The 26,292-nt window shown below is 38.0% G+C and overlaps 2 protein-coding genes across 2 annotated transcripts; both read left to right on the forward strand.

Annotated features, from left to right (window-relative positions):
- Positions 1 to 1,457: 1,457 nt before the first annotated feature.
- Positions 1,458 to 1,823, forward strand: LOC148196929 (uncharacterized). Its single transcript, XM_088093547.1, has one exon. It carries the CDS (start codon positions 1,458 to 1,460, stop codon positions 1,821 to 1,823), a length of 366 nt encoding a protein of 121 aa, XP_087949673.1.
- Positions 1,824 to 8,200: 6,377 nt separating this feature from the next.
- LOC124845862 (transcription factor ILR3-like) lies at positions 8,201 to 11,935 on the forward strand. Its single transcript, XM_047323049.2, has 5 exons — positions 8,201 to 8,471; positions 9,903 to 9,965; positions 10,583 to 10,660; positions 10,772 to 10,934; positions 11,470 to 11,935. The coding sequence occupies exons 1-5, from the start codon at positions 8,332 to 8,334 to the stop codon at positions 11,734 to 11,736; spliced, it is 711 nt and encodes a 236-aa protein (XP_047179005.1). The 5' UTR covers positions 8,201 to 8,331; the 3' UTR covers positions 11,737 to 11,935.
- Positions 11,936 to 26,292: the final 14,357 nt, after the last annotated feature.

The raw sequence follows: 26,292 nt of genomic DNA on the forward strand, positions 1-26,292 counted from the left end.
CTGATATACTTTGTAAGTCGCACCCTCCTGGACATAGAAACCCGGTACCAGTAGGTGGAGAAGGTAGCACTGGCCCTGCTAAATGCATCAAGAAGACTTCGCCCCTACTTCCAAAGTCACCAGGTGATTGTCAGAACCGACTTCCCCATCTCCAAAATCCTGAGAAAACCGAACTTGGCTGGGCGAATGGTGGCATGGGCAGTAGAACTGTCAGAGTTCGGCCTACGATACGAACCAAGGGGGTCGGTCAGGGGCCAACACTTGGCAGATTTCGCGGCCGAACTACCCCCTCCAACCGGGACGAGTGGAATCTATACGTGGATGGGGCATCCGGCAGGTCAATCAGCGGGGCTGACATAGTTTTGGAAGGCCCCAACGGATTCCTATTGGAGCACTCTTTGATATTTAAGTTCAAGGTCTCCAATAATCAGGCAGAATACGAAGCCATGGTGGCCGGTCTAGAGTTGGCAAGAGATATGAGGGCAAAGAGAATCACCTGCTGGACGGATTCACAGCTGGTCGTCGGCTAGATGAATGACGACTTCTAGGTAAAAAAGGAGCAGTTGTTGCGATACTTCCATCGCGCAACAGAGTTGGCAAGGACGTTCGACAAAGTCGACATCCAACACATCCCAAGGGAGGAAAATACCAGGGCGGATATGTTGTCCAAGCTCAGCTCAGGAAAAGAAAAGGGGCATCTGACAACCGTCGTACGTCAGGTATTGCTTCAACCCTCAATAGAGTAACTGGCGGTATCAAGCGGGGAGAGAGACTGGCGATCCGAGATGAGGGACATCATGTCCCGGCAGGATGACGGACGGCCCGTCAAACCGAGTGAGGCAAAGAGGATCGCCCGCTACCTGCTAGTGGGGAACAACTTGTATAGAAGAGGGTTCTCCACCCCCGTTCTCAAGTGCTTGGGGGCAGAAGAAGCATGCTATGTGATGGATGAACTCCACAACGACATTTGTGGTTTTCACACCGGATGGCGGACATTGAAAGTTCGGGTGATGAGAGCGGGATATTATTGGCCGACCATGGAAGTAGGCACCAAGACGTTCGTCCATAAGTGCCTCAGTTGCTAAGCGCACACCAACAACACGCACCTGCCTCCTCACACCTTGCATACGATCGCGTCGCCATGGTCGTTCGCTCAATGGGGCATGGACATCGTGGGACCATTCCCCATAGGCCGGGCCCAGAAGAAGTTCCTCCTAATGGTCGTGGATTATTTCACCAAGTGGGTGGAGGCCGAACCCTTGGCAACCATAATGGCCGCCCAAGTCCAGAAGTTCTGCTGGAAGTTGGTTTGTCGTTTCGGCCTCCCTCAAACAATCATCACAGATAACGGCCGCCAGTTCATTGACAAGAAACTGGCCGAATTTTTCAAAGGCCTGGGGATTAAACATGTCACTAGCTCGGTAGAGCATCCCTAGACGAATGGGCAAGTGGAGGCAATGAACAAGACTGTGGTCGCCGAGCTCAAGAGGCGATTAGGAGAAAGGAAGGGAGCATGGGTCGACGAGCTACCGGAAGTCCTGTGGGCTTACCGATGCACGCCTCATGGGACAACCGGGGACACTCCCTTTAACTTAACATACGGCACTGACGCCATGTTACCAGTTGAGCTGGGGGAGCCCTCGTTGCGACGACAAGTGGAAGACCTACAACTGAACGACCAAGAGCTGAGGATTGAACTGGATTCTCTAGACGAGCGACGAGACCGAGAGGCATTGATAGCCGAAGCATGCAAGCGCATGGTGGAGAGGAAGTACAACTCCAAGGTCCGGCCAAGGAGCTTTCAAGAGGGAGATCTGGTATGAAGGAAGGTTGGAGAGGCCCGCCGAGTTTCTACGCACGGGAAGCTAGCGACGAAATGGGAAGGACCATTCCGGGTGGTCGAAGCACTAGGAAACGGGGCATACAGGCTGCAATGGTCGGACGAACGGCCGATTCCCAACACTTGGAACGCCACACACTTAAAATTTTATTTCTGTTGAATTTTGTTTCGATGAGCTATCCAACTTGTATTTTTGTTTTCAATGATTAATTCAAATGATAGGACGTCCGCCTTATCTCACCCCTAGCCTCGTTAAAACACGATGAAAGTACAAGTTGATGAACGGAGAGTTCCCTTGGGAACCACTGTCAACTTGGCCGGACGGTGAACGGAGAGTTCTTTCCGAAGAACCATTGTTGTCCGCGCCTCAAAAGTCCAAGTTGATGAACGGAGAGTTCCCCCGGAAACCATTGTCAACTTGGCCGGACGGTGAACGAAGAGTTCTTTCCGAAGAACCACTGTCGTCCGCGCCTCAAAAGTCCAAGTTGATGAACGGAGAATTCCCCCAGGAACCACTGTCAACTTGGCCGGACGTTAAATGGAAGGTTCTTTCCGAAGAACCACTGTCGTCCGCACCTCAAAAGTCCAAGTTGATGAACGGAGAGTTCCCCCGAGAACCATTGTCAACTTGGACGGACGGTAAATGGAAGATTCTTTCCGAAGAACCACTGCCGTCCGCGCCTCAAAAGTCCAAGTTGATGAACGAAGAGTTCCCCGGGAACCACTGTCAACTTGGACGAACGGTAAATGGAAGGGTCTTTCCGAAAAGGTCTAAGGGTTTTTCCCCGTATAATCAATACACGAAGAAAAAAATGAGCAATAAGTACATCGTTGAAACTTAAATGAGGCAAAGTAAATGGAGTTGTGTATTGATCAGCAAAGACACCAAAACGTGTCAGCATTTACAAAAGGACGACCCGACCAACATCTCGACAACCCAAGATGTTGGGCGGGCGGCCACAAGAATTCACATTGCAAAAAAAAAAAAATCAAAATGTAAAAGCAAAAATTTTAATTGTTTCCTCCATCTTCTTCCCCTTCTTCAGTTTCTGCCTCCCCCGCCTCAACGTTTCCCGCAGCTACGGAGGGCCCCTCGATCCCCGGCCCCTCGTCTTCAACCGGGGAGTTAAGATCCACAAGGACGCCATCGAAAACGTCCTTCTCAATGTCAAAGCCCAGGGCGAACGACTCTTGTACACCGGCCAGAAGGGACGTCTAACGGAGGGCTTTATTGAAACCCTCCTCATGCTCAAAGACGACGGTCGCCTCAAGCTCGACAATCTTCTTCGTGGCCTTGGTTAGATCACTGGTCAAAGCCTGGTTCACCTTCCGGAGCCCGACCTCAGAGCTCCTCTGCTGGGAAACCTTGATCATCAGCTGACTACACTCCTCCTGCAGCCGTTCATGATCCCCTCAGACAACCGCCAGCTGGTCGTCAGCATCAACAACCTTCCTCTTAGACTTCTCGAGGTCGACCTCCAGCTGCTCGATCCTCTTATCATATTCTTCTTGATTCAGGATCAGCTGCTCCATAGTCGATTGGAGGCTGGCCGAGTTCTTCTTCTCAGCCAAGAGTTCGGCACGGATGTCCTCCATCCCCGGACGATCGGTGAACTCTTTCAGATACCATGCAAGGGAAGCCGCCCGGGTCGACATTTCTAACATGGCGTTAGTCAGCTCCAACTCTGAAAGCGGCTCAATAAGAGCTCGTTGAGAGGAGCTCATATGAAACTTTGTCCGGTCGCTCATGCTGAACTCCGGACTAAAGATCCCGCCCGGTAGAGGAATTGAGGGGACCTTCTCCTTCTCTTTCTCCTTACCCTTGCGGGCCTTCTTAGAAGTTGACCAGGAGGACGAGGCCTCCTTCTCTTTGTGACCATGGCCCGAAGGGTACTTCCTCTTCCGTATCAACAGAGCCACAAAGATGGTGGCCGCCTCAGAAGACGGATCCACATGAACGGCCACGAGGTTGTGGGGGAGGTCCGGACCTGGCGCCTGACTCCCAGGAGTAGAACCCCCGGTCGCTTCAGTTGGGAGGACTTGTTGCAGTTGCGTAGAAAGCACCGGGGGCAGGCGGCCAGTCAAGGAAGATCGTCTCGAAGGCGGAGGACGTAGAGCGTTTGACGCAACCCTCAGTTTGCCCGAGGACGAGCTCGCCCCACCTCGCTTCCTGACGGCCATGTAGTTGGATTGACGGGGAGTAGGAGTCGTCATGAGATCTGAAAGAGACAGGACAATTCAGAAACGTTAAGATCAGCGTACTAAATACAAACAAACCCAATATAATAATACCATACCGAACGCCTTTTGTCCACAGTCCTCAAGACTAAGGCATTCGACCAAGTGACGGGCGGAAATCTGGCTGGGGAGGGCATTGATGGTACTCACAGCCTCTAAGTCGACCGGACTCAACACTCCCGCAAGAAACGCCTTTATTTTCCGGGGCTCCCTCGTCCAATAAAAAGGGAACAAGGGGTTCCCCTCGCCATCGTGGAATTCGTGGCGGCCGGCAACGTCGATAATGACTCTAAAATAGTGGTGTTTGAAATTTTTGAATGAATCCGAGAAAGGGCGGAAGAGAGTCCTATCCCGAATCGAAGTGAAGGACACCCAACCGCCACTAGGAGGCGGACGGACTTCAAAGTAATGGAAGAAGACCGGGATCGTTGGAGTAACGCCTACGGCCAAGCACATAGCCAAGAACGCTTGCACGGCCGCCCAAGAGTTGGGGTGCAGTTGAGCTGGGGCCACGTTGGCCTCGCGGAGGACGGTCGTTTGGAATTTTGTGAAGGGCACCCGGACGAAAAGCTGACTGAAGACATGAACGTACATGTAGAAGAAGTCGTCCGGGCTCGACCTCTTCCCGTAGTAGACCCTTTCGTTTCTCAAACTGACCCCCGCCCGGATCAGTCTCGAGTCCTCTACGTCCCGTACAATATGGGTGCGACTGACCCTCCACTCTAGATCCCTGCGGACGGCGTATGCCGACGCATACAAGCTAGCAACGTAGGGAGCCCAGTCAGACACCACTGTTCCCTGACCGTCCGGCTCGAAGGGAGAACCCTCTACACGGACACCGCCCTTCAGTAAGAAGATAGGGACGCCGTGGAATATTCGGTCGCCCGTCGTAGCCGGCTCTTCCGGATCCGGCCCTGAAGACCTGACGGCCTCCTCCAGAAAACGAGAGGAAACTGAAATTGAAGAATTGCTACCCGCGCCCTCATCCCCTCGCTGAACCCCCTTGGACTCCGCCCGACGACTCAGAAGCAGACTCAATATGGACAACAGTCATTTATTACCTGAGGGAAAAAGAATTTCAAAGCTTGAGCGGAAACGGAGAAAGGGAAAATGACAGCGCTCCCATCTCCTATTTATAGAAAAATTTCGGTAACCGTCAAACGCATCCGCACCGTCAAAAGCCAGCACGATCAACGTTCTAGATTCAAAGCCGTTTCGATTTCCGCCACTGCAGAGATGACACGTGTTTCCCGCCAAAAGTCCAAATCCAAAAGCCCATGAAATCCGGCCCAGTACGAGTCCATCAGTTCTCCCCGCATCACACCCTAAGTCCTACGTATACTGCGTATACTAGGGCTTGGGGGGCTTGTGTACCAATAGGGATCGGACGCCAAATAGGCCGGGCGTCTACATTAGACCAAACGTGCTATTCTGGTTCGTCATCGAAGGATCGATGCAACAAACCGGACGCCTAGACGTCTGAGATCACGCGATTTTACCTCATCATCCGTCTACACTACAAAGGCCGCCCAGACATGCCGTTTTGTTACACATGACGCCCATAGGGGCCGGCCGTGATTTTACCTCATCAGCCGGATACACTATGAAGGCCGGCCAGACACGCCGCTTGTTACACATGACGCCCATAGGGGCCGGCCGATCCAAGAGCCGAACTTAGGAGACCGGCCGACCATACTGCTAATTAGTCAGGTTTAATGTAAGTTGAGGTTAAAAGCTATTGGGCTGAATTTGGACCGTGATTAACTTTTCACTAATCCCAAGCCCATAGTGAAAACTATAAATACAGATCCAGGGTGAGTGGTAGATAGGTTGCATTTACTGCACATTTATTACTATTCGATAGAAAAATGCCATTGCTCTCAACTGACTTTGGCATCGGAGAATCTTTCGCAGGTCTCCCACCCCCGGACTGACGAGGAAATTGAGGAGCGAGTACGAGGACCGGACATAAGAAATACGAATAGAGGAGGACGTAGAGATATTAGACGACATAGCCCTACACATCCAAATCAGTTTCTAAATTTTCTTTAGGCTATTAGTTTTTAGGTTTAATTGCTTGTTTTGTCCCCAGTTTGGCTGTAACGTGTCAAGTTAGTCCACAATTTTAAGAAAGTTTCAATTACGTCCAAACTTGGTTTAAAAGTGTCAATTTCGTCCAAACGTAGTAAAATTTGCTTCAATCAAGTCCCTTCCGTTAAATCCACATAAACGGACGTTAATTCTTTTTCTCTCTCCTCTGTTGCTCTGCTCCTCTCCTCTGCTCCTCTGCACAACAGCATACCCTCTCTTTCTTTTGAATATTTGCATACACTAAATGAATAGTTATAGTGATCACAATGACAAAGTGAAGCAACGGTTATAATTTTTGTTATAGGGATGAAAATAATGCATTTGCACTAAAAGTTGTCTATCATATTCTATATGGTAGTGTCTAATTTGGTCAATCAATATTTTAAGAAAATAAAAAGGTGTAAACAAATAATCATTTCAATGAAAAGTTTGAAAGAACGAAAAACTTTTAAATAACTTTCAATATCTTTTATTTTAATAAAATTACTTTCTTTATGTTTTAATAAATATTTTTTCGTATTTTATTTATATAAAACATACGCTTATATTTTTAAAACTTTATTTTTTACCTTTTTATATTTTTATTCAATATTATATCTTTAAATAAAATAAGAGAAATGTGTTGTTTACTAAATATATCAGGTAGATTAATTTTATTTTTATTAAAATTATAGTTGAGACGAATGTGAATTCTAAATCTAGAGGACATATAAATGTCACACATAATATTAAAATCTTCTTTAACATCATTTTAAAGAAGGTAAATGATATTTCTGCAATTATAATTTTTAATTTAATTGGTCTATACATAACTCTCCAAACTATTTAAAACATGTTTCTATTATAATTTATAAATACAGTTTAACTAAAAAATTATTGTTTTATAATAATCAAGTTCAGTTTTAACTAGTAATTAAATAGTTTGTTAATAAAACTTTTCTTTTATGGAGTGGATCCTTCTCTTTTGACAGTAAATGGAGACTCTTCCATTCCAGAAATGTGAACCATTTGATTATCTTCCTATTTTAATTAACCTCTTTATATATAACAATTACATTATATGTATCTCTTAATCTAAACTATTCATTTAAATTCAAATATTAAAATAAATTTTAGTGTATGCAAATATTCAAAAGAAAGAGAGGATCTGCTGTTGCGCAGAGAAATAGAGCAGAGGAGCAGAGGAGAGAGAAAAAAATTAACGTCCGTTTCTGTAGAATTAACGGAAGGGACTTGATTGATGCAAATTTTACTACGTTTGAACGAAATTGACACTTTTAAACCAAGTTTAGACGTAATTGAAACTTTTTTAAAATGGTGGACTAACTTGACATGTTGCAGCCAAACTAGGGACAAAGCAAACAATTAAACCTAGTTTTTATAAAATTAAATTTACGCATTCCAAGACCTGAACCGTTTTGTTGTAAAATCCAATGACGAACACTTTCGCGGCCACTATACCCAATAGACAGTTGCCACCAATATTTCTCATTGAGTGTGCATTCACATTCACATGTTTCCATAAAATTTTAATACCAATAAGTTAATATTATTAATCTGAATCATTAAACATGAATTCAGTTTTATTATTGTATACACTTTTTTTTTTAATTTTATCTTTTTAATAATTAATTTTCTAAACTTAAATAACTATTCATAAAAACTATCTGTATAATAAATAAATTATTATAACAAAATTACGAAAGTTATTTATTTTATAAAATTAATAATTTTTATATTTAATAACTATTGTGATAATAAATTTTTTATCATAATAAAAATGGGTAAACACATATGTATGTATATGTTTCTACTTGTAATTTATAACTAAAATTATTTACTAAATTTCTTATTTAGTAATTTAATAAAAATTAATACTTAAATACCTAATAATGATAATATTATTTAATAAACATAATTCGTATTTTATAAATAATCTAAGTTGTCACTTACCTAGTCTTAATCAAATGGTTTATTTTCAATAAAAAAATATAATAAACAAGTTCTCTATTTCACCCTTCTTCTTCTTAACTTCAAAACGTGCAAGCAAACCTTACGCACACCACACACCTACGCACACCACGCGCAGCCCCTGGAAAACAAAGCAAAAACGCGTTTTCCGTGCGGAAAATCCTCAATTTTCCGGGAATCGAATCTGCACAATGGTTTCCCGGGAAAACACCAATTGGCTCTTTGATTACGGCTTGATAGATGATATTCCCGTCCCGGATGCCTCCTTCACCGTCCCTTCCTCCGGCTTCACATGGCCTCCTAATGCCTTGAATGCCACTTCCAATGTCGGGTATATGCAGATCGTTTTGCCAATTGCCTTTTCCTTTTCAAGCTTTCGATGCTGTATTCTCTGATTTTTCTCCTTGACGTGATTAGGGTTTGTGCTTTGTTGTTTGATTGGTTTGACTTTGTGAATATTTGATTTTAGGGCTGTGTTTAGGAAGCTCTACGGCTGTAGGATTTTGTCTTTTCCAATACATGTGATTTATTTATTTATTTTATTTTTTTGATTGGGAGGTTGTATTTGATGATTTTTGTTTTTAATGTTGCGTGATGGAATCTGGCCTAAAGGGGTGTATAATGTTATGTTTGAATTGAAGTTTGAAAAATGCTCTGATGAATTTTGATGTACTAAATGAAGAAGAAGAAAACTGTTTCTTTTAGAGGAATGGTACTTTTAAACTCTCCCAACTTCAATCCAGACATGGACTGGCTGGAATTAATTCTAGCGCCTCGGGACATTCTTGCATGAGATAGCTTTAATTTCTTAATTGACTGTTTAGATTATTCTATTGATGTATTTTTCTGTCTTGTTTTCAAGGCAATGTGTTGTTTTGGAACTGTGGATTGTCTTAATTCAAGCTTTTTTAATCAATATTTGTGTAATTATGTTGATTGTATATGAAGTTGAAGATCATTTTCTACCTCCTAGCTAGGTGGTTAGTTACTTTCTTAAGTTATAGGGTCATCTTAATTCTCATATAGGAGTCCAGCTAGGTGGATCAAATGAAGATGTGCATCAGTCATAACTTATAATCGTGGAGGTTATTGTTTAAGACTAGGTGAGATTATTCTGTGTAGTTATGACTTACAATTTTTAATGCACTAATGAAGTGAATGTTATGGATAAGAAATGAATGTGTAAGAGACTAGAATGATGAGGTGAATCATTGGATTGGTGAAAGTATGCAATGAGAGAGGTTTGTAAGAGGAGAAGGGAATATTCTAGTTTGTGTTATGAGACACCATTAAGAAATGTGTTTTGTAAATGGTTTTACTAAAATTTGGCTACTGCTAGAGCCAAATAAAGCAACACCTGAGATAAATTAGATTATTGTTCTAACTCCCAATAGTGAAATTTTCCTCTGTAGGTTTTAACAATATGAGAATGAGAAATGATTTTATACATAATCATGCTGATAATTTATCAATTCTGTAATGAATTTTGTAAGATTCCTATAAAATATGGAATGCTACATTTTTAATACCATTCTTGTTAATATATTCTTATGTAAAGCATATATTTCAATTCCCGTATACTCAAATGTTTTCTTTTACATTTTTTGTCACTTGAGGCCATACACTTTTTGTTTGTCAAACATGGCTTCTGAAATTGTTCATAATACATTATTCAGATTTCTATCTACCTCTTTATACATGTCCTCTTAATAAACAATTTCTTTTACTGCCTTGTCTTTCTTACACCATTATGTTCTCCTAGTGTTGAAGCTGACGGTTCACTGGTGGATTCTGATGGTCTCAAAGAGTCTGGCTCAAAGAAGAGGTACACAGTGTTCTATTAGCCTTTCATTTTTATTGAATGAAATAATTTTGTTAAAGGAAAAAAAAGAATCAACATGTGTATCTTATTCTGAAACACCTCTTCTGTAGCTTTTTTTTCTTTGCTTGATTTCCTAATCTCTCTTTTGCTTGAGTGCTTCTTTATATTACAAGTATTAAGATGATTTAGTGTTTATTTTTTTCGTTTTCTTTCCTTTTATACGGTAATAAATTAATAATGATTGCAGAATGAAGTGAAATCTTGAGGCAATACTAGTTGCTTAACTAATTTACAAAATTTGCTAGGCAATTGTCATAGATTATCTTCTATGAACTGACAGATGTGTAGTAATGTAGTGCAGTCATAGGGTGAGGCTAATTGGTGCAGTCAACATATTGCAAATCCTTGCATTGCATGTATTATCTTTTTCGAGTATAACATTATTTTTCTTGGCATAAGATCAGATTTCCAAAATCATTTTTCTTGTCTTACATCATTGACTCACTAATTTGGAATACAAAATTTGATCAAATGATTAAACTTCTGAAAAAGGAGTGAATCCAATCTAGATAGCTTTTGCATGGAAAAAGTTATATCCTCATATTCTTGTTCATTTGCAGGGTTAGATCGGAGACATGTGCTGCTTCTAGCACCAAGGCATGTCGGGAGAAGTTGCGAAGAGATAAGCTTAACGACAAGTATACTTTCTACTTCAAAATTTCAACTAGTTCCTGTCTTTCTATACTCATCTTGAGCTTTTATGTGAATATGTAGCTGAGGCATGTACCTAATATGATGGACATTGTTAGGTTTGTTGAATTGGGCTCCATTTTGGAGCCTGGAAGGCCTACGAAAACTGATAAGGCTGCTATCCTGATTGATGCTGTCCGTATGGTGACACACTTACGGGGTGAAGCGCAGAAGTTGAAAGACTCTAATCAGGGTCTTCAAGAAAAGATTAAAGAGTTAAAGGTGATACTCATATTTGAATGACTTTTTGGGTTGGGAGTTACATATTGTGGATCACTTGGGGAGAAATTTGTTTAAGGAAGTATTTCCTGTTTGAGAAATGATAACAACATACTCTACTATAAGTTAGATATTTTGGAAATTCACAAATTTTGGTTGGTTCCACTACTTTTTTAGTGATTCTCTCCTGATATTGTAGTTCTCAAGAATTTTAGACAATCATAACGTGTGTGTGTGTGTGTGTTAGAGAGTGTGTTCCTAGTTCTCCTCTTTCTGTTTTCACATTAAATTACATAAGTTCCACCCTTATTTTTATTGTTTTCAAAGATTTATATAGCAACGAAGCAAACTGTTTCCTATCAAACTGTTGAAATAAAGTGGAAGCAAGATGACATTTCTGTAACTAAAGTAAAAGTAGTAACATATTTTTCGAATTCAATGGCAGCGTAAGTTTTCTGCCTCCACTTTTTTTCCTAACAGACTGAAAAATTCACAATTCTAATTGTTTCTGAAATCAAATTCCTTTCATGTTGTGTAGGCTGAGAAGAATGAACTTAGGGATGAGAAACAGGTGCTCAAGGCAGAGAAGGAGAAGTTAGAGCAGCAGCTGAAATCTTTGAATGCACAACCCAGTTTCATGCCTCCCCCTGCTGCTATCCCTGCTGCATTTGCGGCGCAAGGCCAAGCCCACGGAAACAAGTTGGTACCTTTTATTAGTTATCCAGGAGTTGCAATGTGGCAATTTATGCCACCTGCTGCAGTGGATACCTCACAGGATCACGTACTCCGTCCACCAGTTGCCTAAGCTGGCACTGTACAATTCTCTGAGCTTGCATTTTGGCCCAGAGTTGTATCCATTTTACCAATACCTTCTTGGCTTTGTTAGTTCTCTTCCAAGTATTCTAACTGGACCCAGTGGTGACAACGGTCTGTATTTGGCATATGATACTATTATGATTAATGTTGTTATTTGCTTGTAAATGTTAAATAAGCTTGTCTGTCTAGCTGTCCTCGTCTCAGTTTTAATACTAGCTACTGGATTCTAAGATAATCCGATTTTAGGTTCACAGTAACATTATTTCAGCTTAGGCCATGCAAAATAGGTGAGAGGGCATTGTTGATAGTAGAAGATATAGATAGGTTTTAACAATCGAGGAAGCAACAGAGCTATAGTGCTCCAGTTTTCAATTTAGTGCTGCCATATTTCCTTACGCAAGCAAAAGATTGTTAACTTACATGATCCAAAATCTCTGCTGAATTATTTAGACAATGGTAAGTAAATCCATAAAAAAAGTTTTAATGACAATACATAAGATTTGTATCATGTGTAGTATAAAGAAAATTGTGCATGAAAATGCAAGAAATTTTGCATTGTGTATGGATTTGTATTAATTCTTAATTTTAGTGCTAGTTATTCACTATTGCTATTATTATTATTGTTTGTAAGAAAATAAAAGAAATTTTGATTGTTGGTTTTTACTATTCAAAATATATGTTTTTTTGTTTACATAAGCAATTAATGAGTCAATGTTTTGTCCAAAACTTTTTGTTGGACAAATTAGACAAAGTGAACTAATGTTCTATATTTACTTCTTTTAAATAGATAATTTTTAAATTATAATAACAACAATTATAATTGTTTAATATATTAATATCAATAAAAATATTGAAACAAAATAAAGCAATAAAAAGTTATTTTCTAGAGACATGTATATTTTATTTTCAATATTGTGATTTTTTTTAATAGGAAGAAAGGAATTATATCCATAAAAGACATACGAGCTGCAGTTCGAAAAATTAACAATGGGAGGTACTTTTCCAGTAAATAATTACAATGTTATCCATATTAAAAACAATAATTGTAATTGTTATATATATATATATATATATATATATATATATATATATATATATATTTTTGTATGTGTTAGAATATAGTAAAAACTATGTATGAGATTAATATTTCTTGTTTTGAATATACTCATAGGATCTTTTATTTATAATAGAAGATATATGGGCTAAGCCCAAAATACAAATAAGAAATAATAACAAACTAACTAAAGATAAAAGATAAATATAAAATAAAGATAATATATCTAACATTCCCCTTAAGTTGGTGTATGCAAATCCTATGTACCAAGCTTGTTACAAATATAATCAATTCTTAGTCCCGTAAAGACTTAGTGAAAATATTTGCTAACTGATCACTTGAATTGACGAACTTAGTCTTGATATCTCTAGACACAATCTTCTCTTGAATAAAATGACCATCAATCTCAATGTGTTTGATCCTCTCATGAAAGACAAGATTAGAACTAATATAAAGAGCAACTTGACTGTCACATATAAGCGTCATTTGAGTGACATCTTCAAATTATAACTCTCTAAGCAATTGCTTAAGCCAAACAAGCTCACAAGGGGCTAAGGCCACAACTCTTTAGTTTGCTTCTGCATTAGCTCTTTCCACAACACTTTGTTTCTTGTTTTTTCAAGAGATCAAGTTACCACCAATGGAGACACAATATTTGGATGTAGATCTCTTATCAAAAGGAGATCTTGTCCAATCAGCATCAAAATAACAAACCACTCTTGAATGGTTACTAGAACCATATAAGAACCCTTTTCCAGGAGATCCTTTAATGTATTTAATATACGAATAATTGCATTCTAATGATCTGCACATGGAGAATTAAGGAATTAACTTACCACACTAACTACAAAGGAAATGCCAAGACGAGTAACTGTAAGATAATTCAATTTTCCAACTAGTCTTCTATATTTCTCGGGATCTGACTCACCCTGTTTTAGTAGAAATTTCATATTAGGATCCATGGGTGTGTCCATAGGTTTTGAATTCATCAACCTAGCTTCCTCCAAAATATCCAATACATATTTCCTTTGAGATATAACAATACCATCGTTGGATTGTGCCATCTCAATACCCAAGAAATATCCAAGTTTGCCAAAATATTTGGTTTGAAAATGGTTGCAAAGATGTTGTTTCATCTGAGGGATGATGTCATGACTATCACTATCTATAAGAACAATGTAATCAACATATACTATCAAGTAGACAGATCCAACACTCGAGTGACGATAAAAGACTGAATGATCTACCTCACACTGAGTCATACCAAATTGTTGAACAACATTACTAAATTTTCCAAACCAGACCCTAGGGGATTGTTTTAGGCCATATAAGGATTTACGAAGACGACATACCAACCCATAAGACTCTCCCTGAGCAATAAATCCTAGAGGTTGGTCCAAATAAATCTCTTATTGCAAATCTCCATTAAGGAATGCATTTTTGACATCCAGTTGATAAAGAGGTCAGTGCTGAAGAGCCGCAATGACTATAAATAAACGAAGATATGTCATCTTTGCCACTGGAGAAACAACATGTGTGTAACCTTTGCCCACAAGACGAGCTTTGAGGTGATCAATAGTTCTATCAACACCAACTTTGATAGCAAAAACCCACCTGCAACCAACAACAAATTTTCCAAATGGTAATGGGACAAGCTCCCAAGTTCCACTACTCTAAAGAAGACTTAGTTCATCTAGCATGGGTTGACGCCAACCAAGATGAGTTAAGGCATCAGTAACAGATTTTGGGATGGTCACAGAAGAAATAGACGAAAGAAAAGTACAAAAAGGTGAAGACAATCTATAATAACTTAAAGCAACATAATGTGGAGAGTGATTACGAGTAGAACGTGTACCTTTTTGGAGGGCAATTGGAAGGGTAGACTCAATTGTCAGAGCTGGAGAAGACAATGTAGTTGGCACTTGAATTCCCACTTGGTGGTTGTTGAGAAACACCTGGTAAACTAGGCATAATTGGAGAAGCACAAACAACAAGAATATTGATAGTATTAGAAGGAGACATATCAAAAGAAGAATGATTGTTAAAATAAAAGGAAAACTCATTGAAGGTGACATCTACAAATATAAAATAATGATTAAGAGAAGGAGGAAAAAAACTTGTATCATTCCCTTGATTTAGTAAAGCCTAAAAAAACATATTTGTGTGATCAAGGAGCTAACTTATCAAGACTAGGACTGAAATTATGAACAAAACATGTAGACCCAAAAGCTTTTAGAGGTAAAGGTGTTATTCGTGAGGAAATAAGATAGAATGAGGTATTTTGTTATTTGAAATAGAAGAGGACATGCGATTGATGAGATAACATGCAGTAAGAATATCATAACACTTGCAATGCATAACACCTGTCAATCGTGTGGCCTAGCTTGCCGCATTGGTTACACTTGAGACATCGTTTTCCCGATCAAGATAGCCCTGACTTTTAAGCCAAAGTTTAACGTCTAATGCCCAAGTCGCATAATTAGTACCATCTAACTTATCAATAGATAAATGCACATTGACATTGTTAGTATATATGAACGAGTCAGAAGCCGTGAACAAGCAAGAAAGTAAAAACCTAGAACTCAAAAAAGGCCCAATCAACACAACAAGGCTAGATCCAGATAAGGGAGGTTGTGATGAGTCCAACGAAGATGGTGGGCGACGGAGACAACGAGACACATGCTGTCACGAGCGACTAGAAAGTATAGCGGAAGCAAACTGTGATCAGTGTGTGAGAGCGTGTATGGACTCAAATGGTAGCCATGTTGACGACGTTGTGGTTGCTTGACCGAGATGAGAAAAATTATGGTCACCGGTTGAAACTAATGCTCTAGTGATGGTGACCACGACGATGAAGACTTTAACGGGAACAATGTCGACTCTAACGGTAGCGACACTGTTAGTGGACAAGGCCAACGAACAAAGAACCTTATGCTCTAGATACCATGTTGAATACAGTAAAAACTATGTATGAGATTAATCTCCCTTGTTTTTAAATATACACATAGGATCCTTTATTTATAATAGAAGAAATATGGGTTAAGCCCAAAATACAAATAAGAAATAATAACAAACTAACTAAAGATAAAAGATAAATATAAAATAAAAGATAATATATCTAAAAGTATGTATGAGTATATAATGCTCCAATAGACTACCACGCGTCCAACGACTAGGTTGTTTAGTAGCGCGAGATCATGTAATAGCTCGAGTTGTCTAATATACATAGTCGTCTAAGAGTCGAATTGTGTACGAGTCGAATAATCTAATAACCATAAATTGTCTAATAGCCCTAATCGCCTAATGGCCCAAAGTCATCTAATGAGTACCAAATCTAGTTTGACCCATCAAATTAATACTGATCCATTAAATGTCGCCTCTAAGACATGGTGCCTCATTTGACCTTTCTCATTAGTGTCCTCCAACCAAGTAATTCCAAACTCTACACCTTATCCTCATAGTTTTGGACTCACCCATCTCATCACCCTCTAGTATTCCCCTCAAAACCTTTCCTCATGGTTTTGACTAGATCTACAATGATCCATAAGATGGCAAACACAACCATGCTTATATCATCATGCAGAACAACATTTACCATCTCATATATGTACTACCATGTTCTCAGCATCACCATACATTCTCATACACATTTCATCATATCATTACATATTATCATGTTCACTAAAATAATTTGCATGTTCATTTCCTTCATCTCATCAAAATCATCCCAAGGTAGTATCAACACATACAAGCCATACTAATATATTTATTCATACAAATGAATCAAGGACTAAAATAAAAGAAAACTTAATCCTCAATCCATACAAAGAAGAATAAATGTTATGAATGGTAAAAATAAACAATCACTTGAAAAATACATGAATGACATAATGTAACATGCTAATTGATTCCATTTTTTCATTGAGAAATTTGACTAATGTTTCTCCAACTTTTGATATGTATCTCACTCCTCTTGGTTGAAGATATCTATGTTTTGGTAATGGTTTTCATCCATAAAGTAAGAAATGAGTACGAGAAAAACACAGGGATATAGAAAAATTGATCATCCATAAAGTACTCCTTATTTGAAGATAATTGAATATTTTTCAAAATCTTAGCCAAATTTGTTTTTAATGGATCATTTGAACTACTTAATCGCCTAAGAGACGACCTAATCATAACTACTAATTTGTTTTTAATACTCCATCTAGACTATCCAATCATCCAAGAGAGACCAAATCACTTGCTTATGTTGAAACGAACCTCATTATATGTTAGAGATACTATTAAGATGCCCTAAAAATCTAAAGTATCAAAATAACCAAGAAAAACTTCACTACAACTCATACATTGAAAACACTCAATTTTATGAGTCGATTTGGATTGTTTAAAGAATCATATCCAAGATGATACATAGCTCCCAAACTTGAGTCCAATGAGATAAAAAAAAATTATTATTCATCATAACCGAATAGGACAATGCAACTTCAATGGGACTAATATAAAGGGTTACAAAGAATATGTGGTTTCAATGACTTTTAATATTTTGAGATTCTAACAAACATAACTTTTGAATAGTCTTGGAATTTACACGTAGCTAGTTTATCCATGTGCTTGCATTGAAGGCTTTCGATAAGCAAAATGAATAAAGTACCCAATACTCTCATCGTCCAATTATTAAAAAAATTTGGAGTATGAGATCTAAAGAATTCAATGTACTCAATTGTTGATATTTGAGTTTTGAGTTTTGCCTCTTTTCTCACTTTAAAGCAATTGTGCCAAAATAAAATCTCAACTACAACCTGACTTTCTTCTTGTTTCATTAGGTAAAAGGAGGGTATTGATGTTCTCTGTTTTAGGTTGATTATTTCTCAATGGGAGCAATTGGTTATTAGGGTTAGTTTTTCTGTTATGAGATAGGGATTTTCTACCAAAACCCCTCTTCTTTCCCTACGTTTCAAGAACCCTATATATCTAGGGTTCCTTCCCCCCCCCCCCTCCCCCCTTTTCTCTTCTTGTACAATATTGATAACGGTTGAAAATACCGTTATTTGATACTTAATTTTGATACTAAAAACACCTTTTATGACTTAGAAACTAGCTTGAAATCATGCTTTTGGCTTTAGTTATGAGAATAAGAGAGTTGAAGATGGAATTATTGGTTTTACGCTTGGTTTTCCTTGTTTTAACAAGAATTAGGATGGTTTGGAAGAAGAGTTGAAGTATCAAGGAGCCGAAACTCAGGAAAAGCTGGAAGCTCATCAGAGAGAAGGACCGCAAGTGGTGTCTGAGCGCCCTTTTGGAGGACCTCAGCGCTGAAGTCTCGCCTTGGCGCCTGAGCGCTCTTTTGTGCCGTTGAGCGCCAGTTAGTATCGCAACTCATGCTTGGGCGCCCTTTTAGGGGCGTTGAGTGCAGATGATTTCGCAGTCACGCCTGGGCGCCCTAAGTTGGGGCGTTGAGCGCCAATCTCGTGGGCTTGGACTTTTTCTGTGCTCTATTTAAGGATTTGGACGTCCTAGGCTTGATATCTTTTGACAGAAGAGGCGCATAAACACTCTTTGGGAGGCGGATTGAGAGGCGGAAGCTCCTATCTTCAACTTTTAGGGTTTTTCTATCTCATTCTTTTCCATCATTCATCTAGTTTCATTATATCTATGATGAACTAAACTTCAATTGTTGTTGGGAAAACGATGTAATCCTTTGAAACTCTCATGTATTGAATTGATTCTTATTTTAAATGCTTTGTTCATTAATTGTTAGGGTTTTTCCTCTATACTCTATGCTTGCTTTGTTTAACTCATTCATAGCATGATAATTGATTTTGTCGATATGGACATATAGGAAGAAATCTAGATCTGGGAAATCTCTCCCAAAAGCAATAATGCCTAGACATAGGGATATGAGGGTTAGTTGCCTTTAAGCTTTGTGCATTTATAATGCATAATTAATTGCTAGGGAGACAAGACATTGTAAACTAGTAATTTATGATAGACTTTCTTCGCCGAGACATCGGGTCTAAAGTAAATTAGATAGTGGCATTAACATTAATGAAGAAGACAAATTCATAAATACATGAGAGTGGATATGATAAGTCGAACCCCCAACAACATAATCATTCTATATTTTACAAACAAATCACCCGTGCATTCTTATTGTCAATTGATCAACACTTGCATTCATGTTTATTTTCTGCATTTTAAACCAAAAGATTTTGTTCTCAAGTCATATTTAATCAAGAAATCACATAACTATTTAGGTCATGAGTCTCTTGGGAAACGATACTTGGTCTTATCATATTTATTATTTGATATGATTCGGTACACTTGTCGAGGTCTTAACAAATATACAAAAATATTATTGAAGGTTAAAGTTCTTACCTTTCTTTGCCAGTTCTTCTTCTCCTGGGTCTTGTTGTCTCTCTTTCTCTGCACCTTGCTTCAGCTTCTCTAGGAAACACGTTTTTGCCATGGAGGTCTCCAGAGCCTTCACTGCTTCCACACGCGAGTCTCTCTTCACGTTTTATCCTATATGCTACTTTAATATGGTATCAGAGCAGGTCTAGTACCTGCTTCGCCTCTGTTGCGCTCTGTTCTTAGTTTCTTTCCTATTCTCTTTGTTGTTCTTGGATCATGGAATACACAGATCATACCAGTAATCTTTCCAGCCCTTTCTATCTACATCCAGGAGAGAATCCTGGCCTCACTCTCATTTCTCAAGTTCTTAATGAGACCAATTATGCTTCTTGGAGTAGAAACATGAGAAGAGCTCTACTCTCCAAGAACAAGTTAAAATTCATTGATGGAGGGATCAAAAAACTCCAGAGAGATGACCCTCTTTTTATTCCTAGGAGAGGTGCAACATGATAGTGTTTTCCTGGATCATCAAGACTCTCTCATCTCAGATTGAAGAGAGTGTTATATATGTGAAGGATGCCAAAAAGTTATGGGAAGAACTTAAAGAAAGGTTTTCTAAAGGGGACTACTTCAAGATTTCTAATTTGCTTCAAGAGATACACTCCATCAAGCAGGGAGAAAGAATGGTTAGTCAATTTTTCACTGATCTAAAAATCTTGTGGGAAGAATTGGAGTCTCTTAGACCCATACCTTGCTGCATATGTAAAGTTCCTTGCAACTTTGATTTGTCCAAGTTTTTTCACAAATACAACGAAATGGAGCATGTTGTTTGCTTCTTGAAATGTTTGAATGATTGCTACAATACTGTGAGAACAAAAATTTTTCTCATGGAACCTCTTCCTAGTATTAATTGTGTTTTCTCCCTCATCATACAACAAGAAAGGCAAGAAAGGCATGATTCTAGAGTCAATAGCCAAAATACTAAGATTAAGGTCCTTGCCAACACTACTAACAAGCAAATTGAGTGGAGAAATGATTAGAGTTGGAAACCTAATGGACATGGAAGTGGGTCTTGCAGTCAAGGAAGAGGAAGAGGAAATAATCCAAACTATGGGAAACAATGTTCCTACTGCCATAAGATGAATCACACAGTGGATGAATGTTACTCCAAGCATGGATGTCCACCTTGGTACAAAAAGGGGGATAACACCAGCCAAGAAAAAGGAGGACAGAATGAATGGAATTCTGTCAATTCTGCCTCTGCAGAATCACATTCTAACTTTGCCCAGATCAGCACTAATTATGCTCCTAATACCTTTACTTCAGAACAAATGCAAAAGATATTACAAATGATAGAGAAGGTTGACAATCCTTCTCACAACATAAGTCAAATTCAGAGAAACACCATAAAGGATAAACAAGGTATGTTTTCCTAGATGATGGATACAAGGGCCACTAATCATGTGACCCATGACAAAAACAACTTTGTCACTTTCCATAAGATTAAACCTATATCTGTTAGGCTGCCCAATAATGACATTGTCACTGCCCATTATGCTGGGACAGTTCAATTTTCAAAAGATTTTATTATCTTCAATGTTTTATACATACCTGAATTTTCTTTCAATCTTATATTTGTCCAAAGTTTAACCAGGGACATACATTGCACACTAATTTTTTCTTCTAAGTTGTGTCAAATACAGGACAACTCTACATTGAAGATGATTGGATGTGCTAATGTCTACAATGACCTCTACTATTTGCAATCTTTTCCTGTCTCTGGCCAAGATTTAACTGCTTCTACTAATTGTTTTGAAATTATACACTGTGATATATGGGGACCTATCTCCATTCCCTCTATTGATGGGCATAAATACTTTCTCACCATAGTTGATGATTGTAGTAGACACACCTGGGCTTTTCTTATGCAAAATAAAGGTCAGGCTACGGATTTACTACAGAATTTCATTGTTAAAGTTAAAACTCAAATTGTCAAAACCATCAAGATCATTAGAACTGATAATGGGCCTGAGTTTAATTGTTCTAATGTGTATGGTTTTCATGGTATTGAGCATCAAACTAGTTGTTTTGAAACCCCACAACAGAGTTCTGTTGTGGAGAGAAAACACCAACACATATTGAATGTTACTCGTAGTTTACTTTTTCAATCTAACATTCCCTATGCTTGTTGGTCTTATGCTGCGTCCCATGTCATATACTTAATGAATAGGCTTCTCTCTCCTGTTATTAATGGAAGAACTCCTTTTGAAGTGTTATGTGATAACCCTCCTACCTATATAAACTTAAAGGTTTTTGGTTGTTTGTGCTTTGCTTCTACATTGGAAAATATTATAAGTAAATTTGACTCTAGAGCTAGAAAATGTATTTTTCTAGGATATAAGAATGGTATGAAGGGTTACATTATTCTTGACATTAACACCAGGGAGATCTTTATAAGTAGAAATGTGATTTTTTATCAGGATGTTTTCCCATACAGAAGTGAACAAAACAATAAAGATGCTCATAATAATGAAGAAGATAGAATGTCTTTTCTAAATTATATGTCTTGCAATTGTGATTCTATCAACAAGCAAAACTTGACTGAGAGTGACATAAATGGACAAAACAACACTGAGGATGTCAATACCAGTGCTGAAAACACTGATCCTATGGAGAATGAGGAAGTTCACAGCCAAAGAAAATCTAGTAGAATTAAAAGAACTCTTGAATACTTGAAAGATTACATTCTTGAAGCTGACTAACCTTCATCCACATCTCTATGTATCAAAAATGGTTTGAAAACTCCTTATCCTATCTCTAATGTTTTATTTTATGGGTCTTTGTCTGAAAAACACTTAAAGTACACCCTAGCTTTAACTAAAAGCAATGAACCCAATTCATATAATGAAGCTAGAAATAGTTCTGAATGGACAAATTCTATGCAAAAGTAAATTACACTAGTACAAAAACAGCGTATAACGTCATGCGTTCAACGTCCAACTATTGAAAAGCCAACGTTAAAAATGACCAGTGGCATTTTTGTAACTAAATACAATTATTAGATGTCGTTTAGAATTGTAATTCGATGTCAATTTGTTATAAGACGTCGAATATTGAGATGTTCGACGTCCTATTGGATAAATTTTGCAAAAATGTTTGGTTCAAAGGTGAAAATATACTTACATATGACGTCGAATGCCCTAGCATTAAACGTTAAAATGTTAGTGAATTCAATAAAAATTTGAGTGGGAGATTGAAAATTCATTCACTTTATCTTAGCGTGCGAGTCTTTTTTCTCTGTTCAAACATTTCTCGAACGAAGTTTGATGGTCATCATATGTAATCTTTCCTTCATTTCATACAAATGCAGGTTAATTAACTTCTTTAGGTATGTTTTTCGTTTGTTTTGACCGATTATTTTCGTGTTCTAGTCCTTCGTAGGCGCATTCTGCTTTCTCTCTCACGGGTGACAACACTTTATTCCGACGAACCCACCTTTTGAAGGTTAGCTTTCGTTTTCGTTTTGCAAAACTTATTTGTTAAACTTGTTTCTTGTTGTTGTTGATTGAACTTGTTTTTGTGGTTGTTTGGTTGAACTTGTTTGTTGTCGATACTACATTGCACGTTCATAGTTCGTACTTTATAAAATACCAAAAACTGAAATTTTTTGTTTTTCAAGTCTTCGTAGAGTTGTAAAAAAGTATCACAAAGGATCACAATTAATTAAAAAAATAAAAAAATTGATTAACGATGTATATTAATAAAATTCGACATTAATTAAGGTAATGTCGAATTTTTTAATTTCGACGTCAATTTAACATCTCCTGATATGACGTCGGCCTTAATTTCGATGTAAAATGCCAAAAAACACCGACGTTATACGGTATTTTTGTACTAGTGTTAAAACCTTACAAGACAATAACCCTTGGATTTTAACTCAACTTCCCCCTTGAAAGAAGCCTATTGGGTGTAGATGGGTTTACAAAATTAAACATAAAGCTGATGGTACTTTGGAAAGATATAAGACCGTTTGGTGGCAAAAAGGTATACTCAGCAAGAGGGAATAAACTTTATGGACACTTTTTCTCCTGTTGCTAAACTAACCTTTGTCAGATTATTGTTAGCCCTTGCTGCCTCAAAAAATTGGTTCCTCCACCCGGTCTAGATGCTGACACTAAAGGACATCTTTGCAAACTGACAAAGTCTCTTTATGGCCTAAAACAGGCCAGTAGGCAATGGTTTGAAAAACTATCTACTTTTCTCTTTTCAAAATTACATCCAATCAAAATCTGACCATCCTCTCTTCATCAAAAGAACACCTACAGATTTCACTACCTTGCTTGTGTATGTAGATGATATTGTTTTGGCAGGTAACTCCATGGCTCTAATTACTCACATAAAGACACTTCTACATCATCAATTTCATATAAAAGATCTAGGAGAACTCAAATAATTCCTAGGATTTGAGGTTGCTAGATCTAAGAGGGGCATACATCTTTGTCAAAGAAAATATGCTCTTGACATCCTTGAAGAAATAGGAATGATGGGGGAGAAAGCCTTGTTCTACCTTTTTTGAGCAACACATATTCCTTGTACAAAACCGAGAATTACTTGGATAATCCTAGTCTTTATCGCAGATTGATTGGGAAGTTGCTCTATCTTACTAACACTAGACCTGATTTGTGTTTTACTATCAATCTTCCAAGTCAATTTTTGCAGGAACCTACCAGCCACCATTATTAGGCTTTGCAGCATGTTCTAAGATACATAAAGTCCAGCCCTTCAGAAGGACTCTTCTTTGCTGCTGACTCTGACTTCCAAATAAAGGCCTTTAGTGATTCTGATTGGGCTACTTGTCCCAACACCAGAAGATCCACCACAGGTTTTTGCATCTTCCTTGGTTCCACCCTGTTAAAATAGAATGACTTAGTTTCTCACACCAAGAAGGGGGGGGGGGGGAATGAATTGGTGAACTGTAAAAAATATAATCTTTCAAAAACTATTTCACAAAATAAGATGCTTTTACACTTTTCTTGAATCGCAAGTTAAAAGATATGCAATGCATCAGTAAACTTAATCGAATATACTAACAGCGTAATCGACTTAATAAAAGAATGTAGGGATCAGAAAATTTAAACGCTGATTTTTATACGCCTACATCAAGTGTCCTTCCAACCAGAAGAAGCAAATGCACTATAAAGATCAATGTTTTTACAACAAGGTTCTTACAGAGACCTCACGTCAAAAATGTAAAACACCTCTCTAACCCTCTAATCTAAATATAGGCAACAACACACACAAGACCAGCAACAAGAACACCTTCTTCTGCTGTCTATTCCTTTAAGACACTCTCAAAATCAAGAACACCATTCTTCTTCCTACTAACACCACAGGGAATCCAAGCCAATCTTCAAAGATTGCAAATCCTGATCATGCAGAATACAACCAGTTGTGCAGATTAATCAGACGTTCAAATCAGCAAGCCTTGCTTCTCAAGAAACCTCAAGTCTTTGATCACCACGGTCAATCTTGTTTCTTGGAGATTTTTCTTTCTCTGTAAGATCAAACAACTTTCTCTAAAAGATATGAAAATGTCAGATTCACAAAAGTTCTTACTGAATTCAAAACAACGTTAATTTATAGTAATCCACTCATTAGACGTGTTTTAATCGATTTCGCTACTAATGTAGTCGAATGCATCTTGCAGTTATAACACACTAGCATTAGTCAAGCTCATTAATTGAATGCACATTTAATACAATGGACTTACAATAAATGTCTGGTCAATATATTTAAAAATATGATCGTTAAGACAATTATGTCAAGCATTCAATCAGTTTTCAAAATAACAACCAACTTAGTCGAATACACATTGCATGTAGTCGATTAAGAAACATCACTTAGCACATTTTTGAAAACGTTTCTCTTTAAAATAACTCACAGCACACGAGTTTTAATCGATTCATCCCATAATATAATCGACTTAAAACTGTTGTTTTGCTACACATTAAAGTTCGACCAAAGTGCTTGTGGTTTTCCATTTCCAAAAACTCATGTCATTCATATACATATAAAATCACATATTAAACACAGTAATGTGCAATGAACAACACAATAATGTTCACAAATATGCTTATACAGATTTATCATAGTAAAGAAAAGCATATAACATGTAAGCATAGAACATGTAACACAAAATACTCATATGTTATTAATTATGTGTTGTCATCATAAAAAACATAGATATCACTGTCGCAACCGGAATCACGACGGGACGACGATCCAAAAAAGAACGGGTTTTAGAAAAAGAGATTGGAGTCGCCACCATAATTTATTATGGAAAACTACGGAAAAACCATAAAATGATAAGACACGGTCAACGAAAATCATATTCTGGGTTCGGGAGTCGGTTACACGTAGGGAAGGTGTTATCACCCTACAACGCCTGCCCTAAGGCAGTACCTTTAACTAAATGCACGAATATGATGTGGTTTTCAAAATGTTTAATTATCCCCTAAAATAAAATTCTACATAAACAAAATATATTTTTTAGTTTTTTGGGCCCGACAAGGATTGACCTTGCTCCTACGTATTCTCATTCAAAATGAGAAATCAGGGTTACGTAGTTCTTTTGGAAACTATTTGCAAAGTTTGTTTGGAATTTGTTTGAAAACTTGTTTTGAAATGATTTTTGATTTTTGGGAAGTGAACCTGACAAGGGCTAACCTTGCTCCTACGTATCTCCACTTTTGATGGAGAATCAAGGATCACGTAGTTATGGGAGAGAAATTGTTTGTTGTTTGAAAATGTGGATGCTTTTAGCTTTTGAAGATTTTATATATTTTTTGATACTTTCGAGAAAAAAGAGGGTAATGAGTACTAGGCCGACGCGGATGGTCACACGAGTACTCATACCTTTAGAATGATATTTAAATACTTTTAATTATTTTTTAAAAGAGAAATAACGATATTAAGCACTAGGACGATGCGAACGATCAACACGAGCACTTATACCGTTATCTACTTATCTAGGAAGACTTGAGAGTATTGAGTGCTAGGCTGATGCGGACGATCGCACGAGCACTCATACCATTATTTAATTTTTAGATTGAAGATATTAAGTACTAGGTGATAACA

The sequence above is a fragment of the Vigna umbellata genome, chromosome 6, assembly GCF_029865625.1.
Source record: "Vigna umbellata cultivar VRB3 chromosome 6, Vumbellata_1.0, whole genome shotgun sequence".
In the NCBI taxonomy this organism is placed as follows: Eukaryota; Viridiplantae; Streptophyta; class Magnoliopsida; order Fabales; family Fabaceae; genus Vigna; species Vigna umbellata.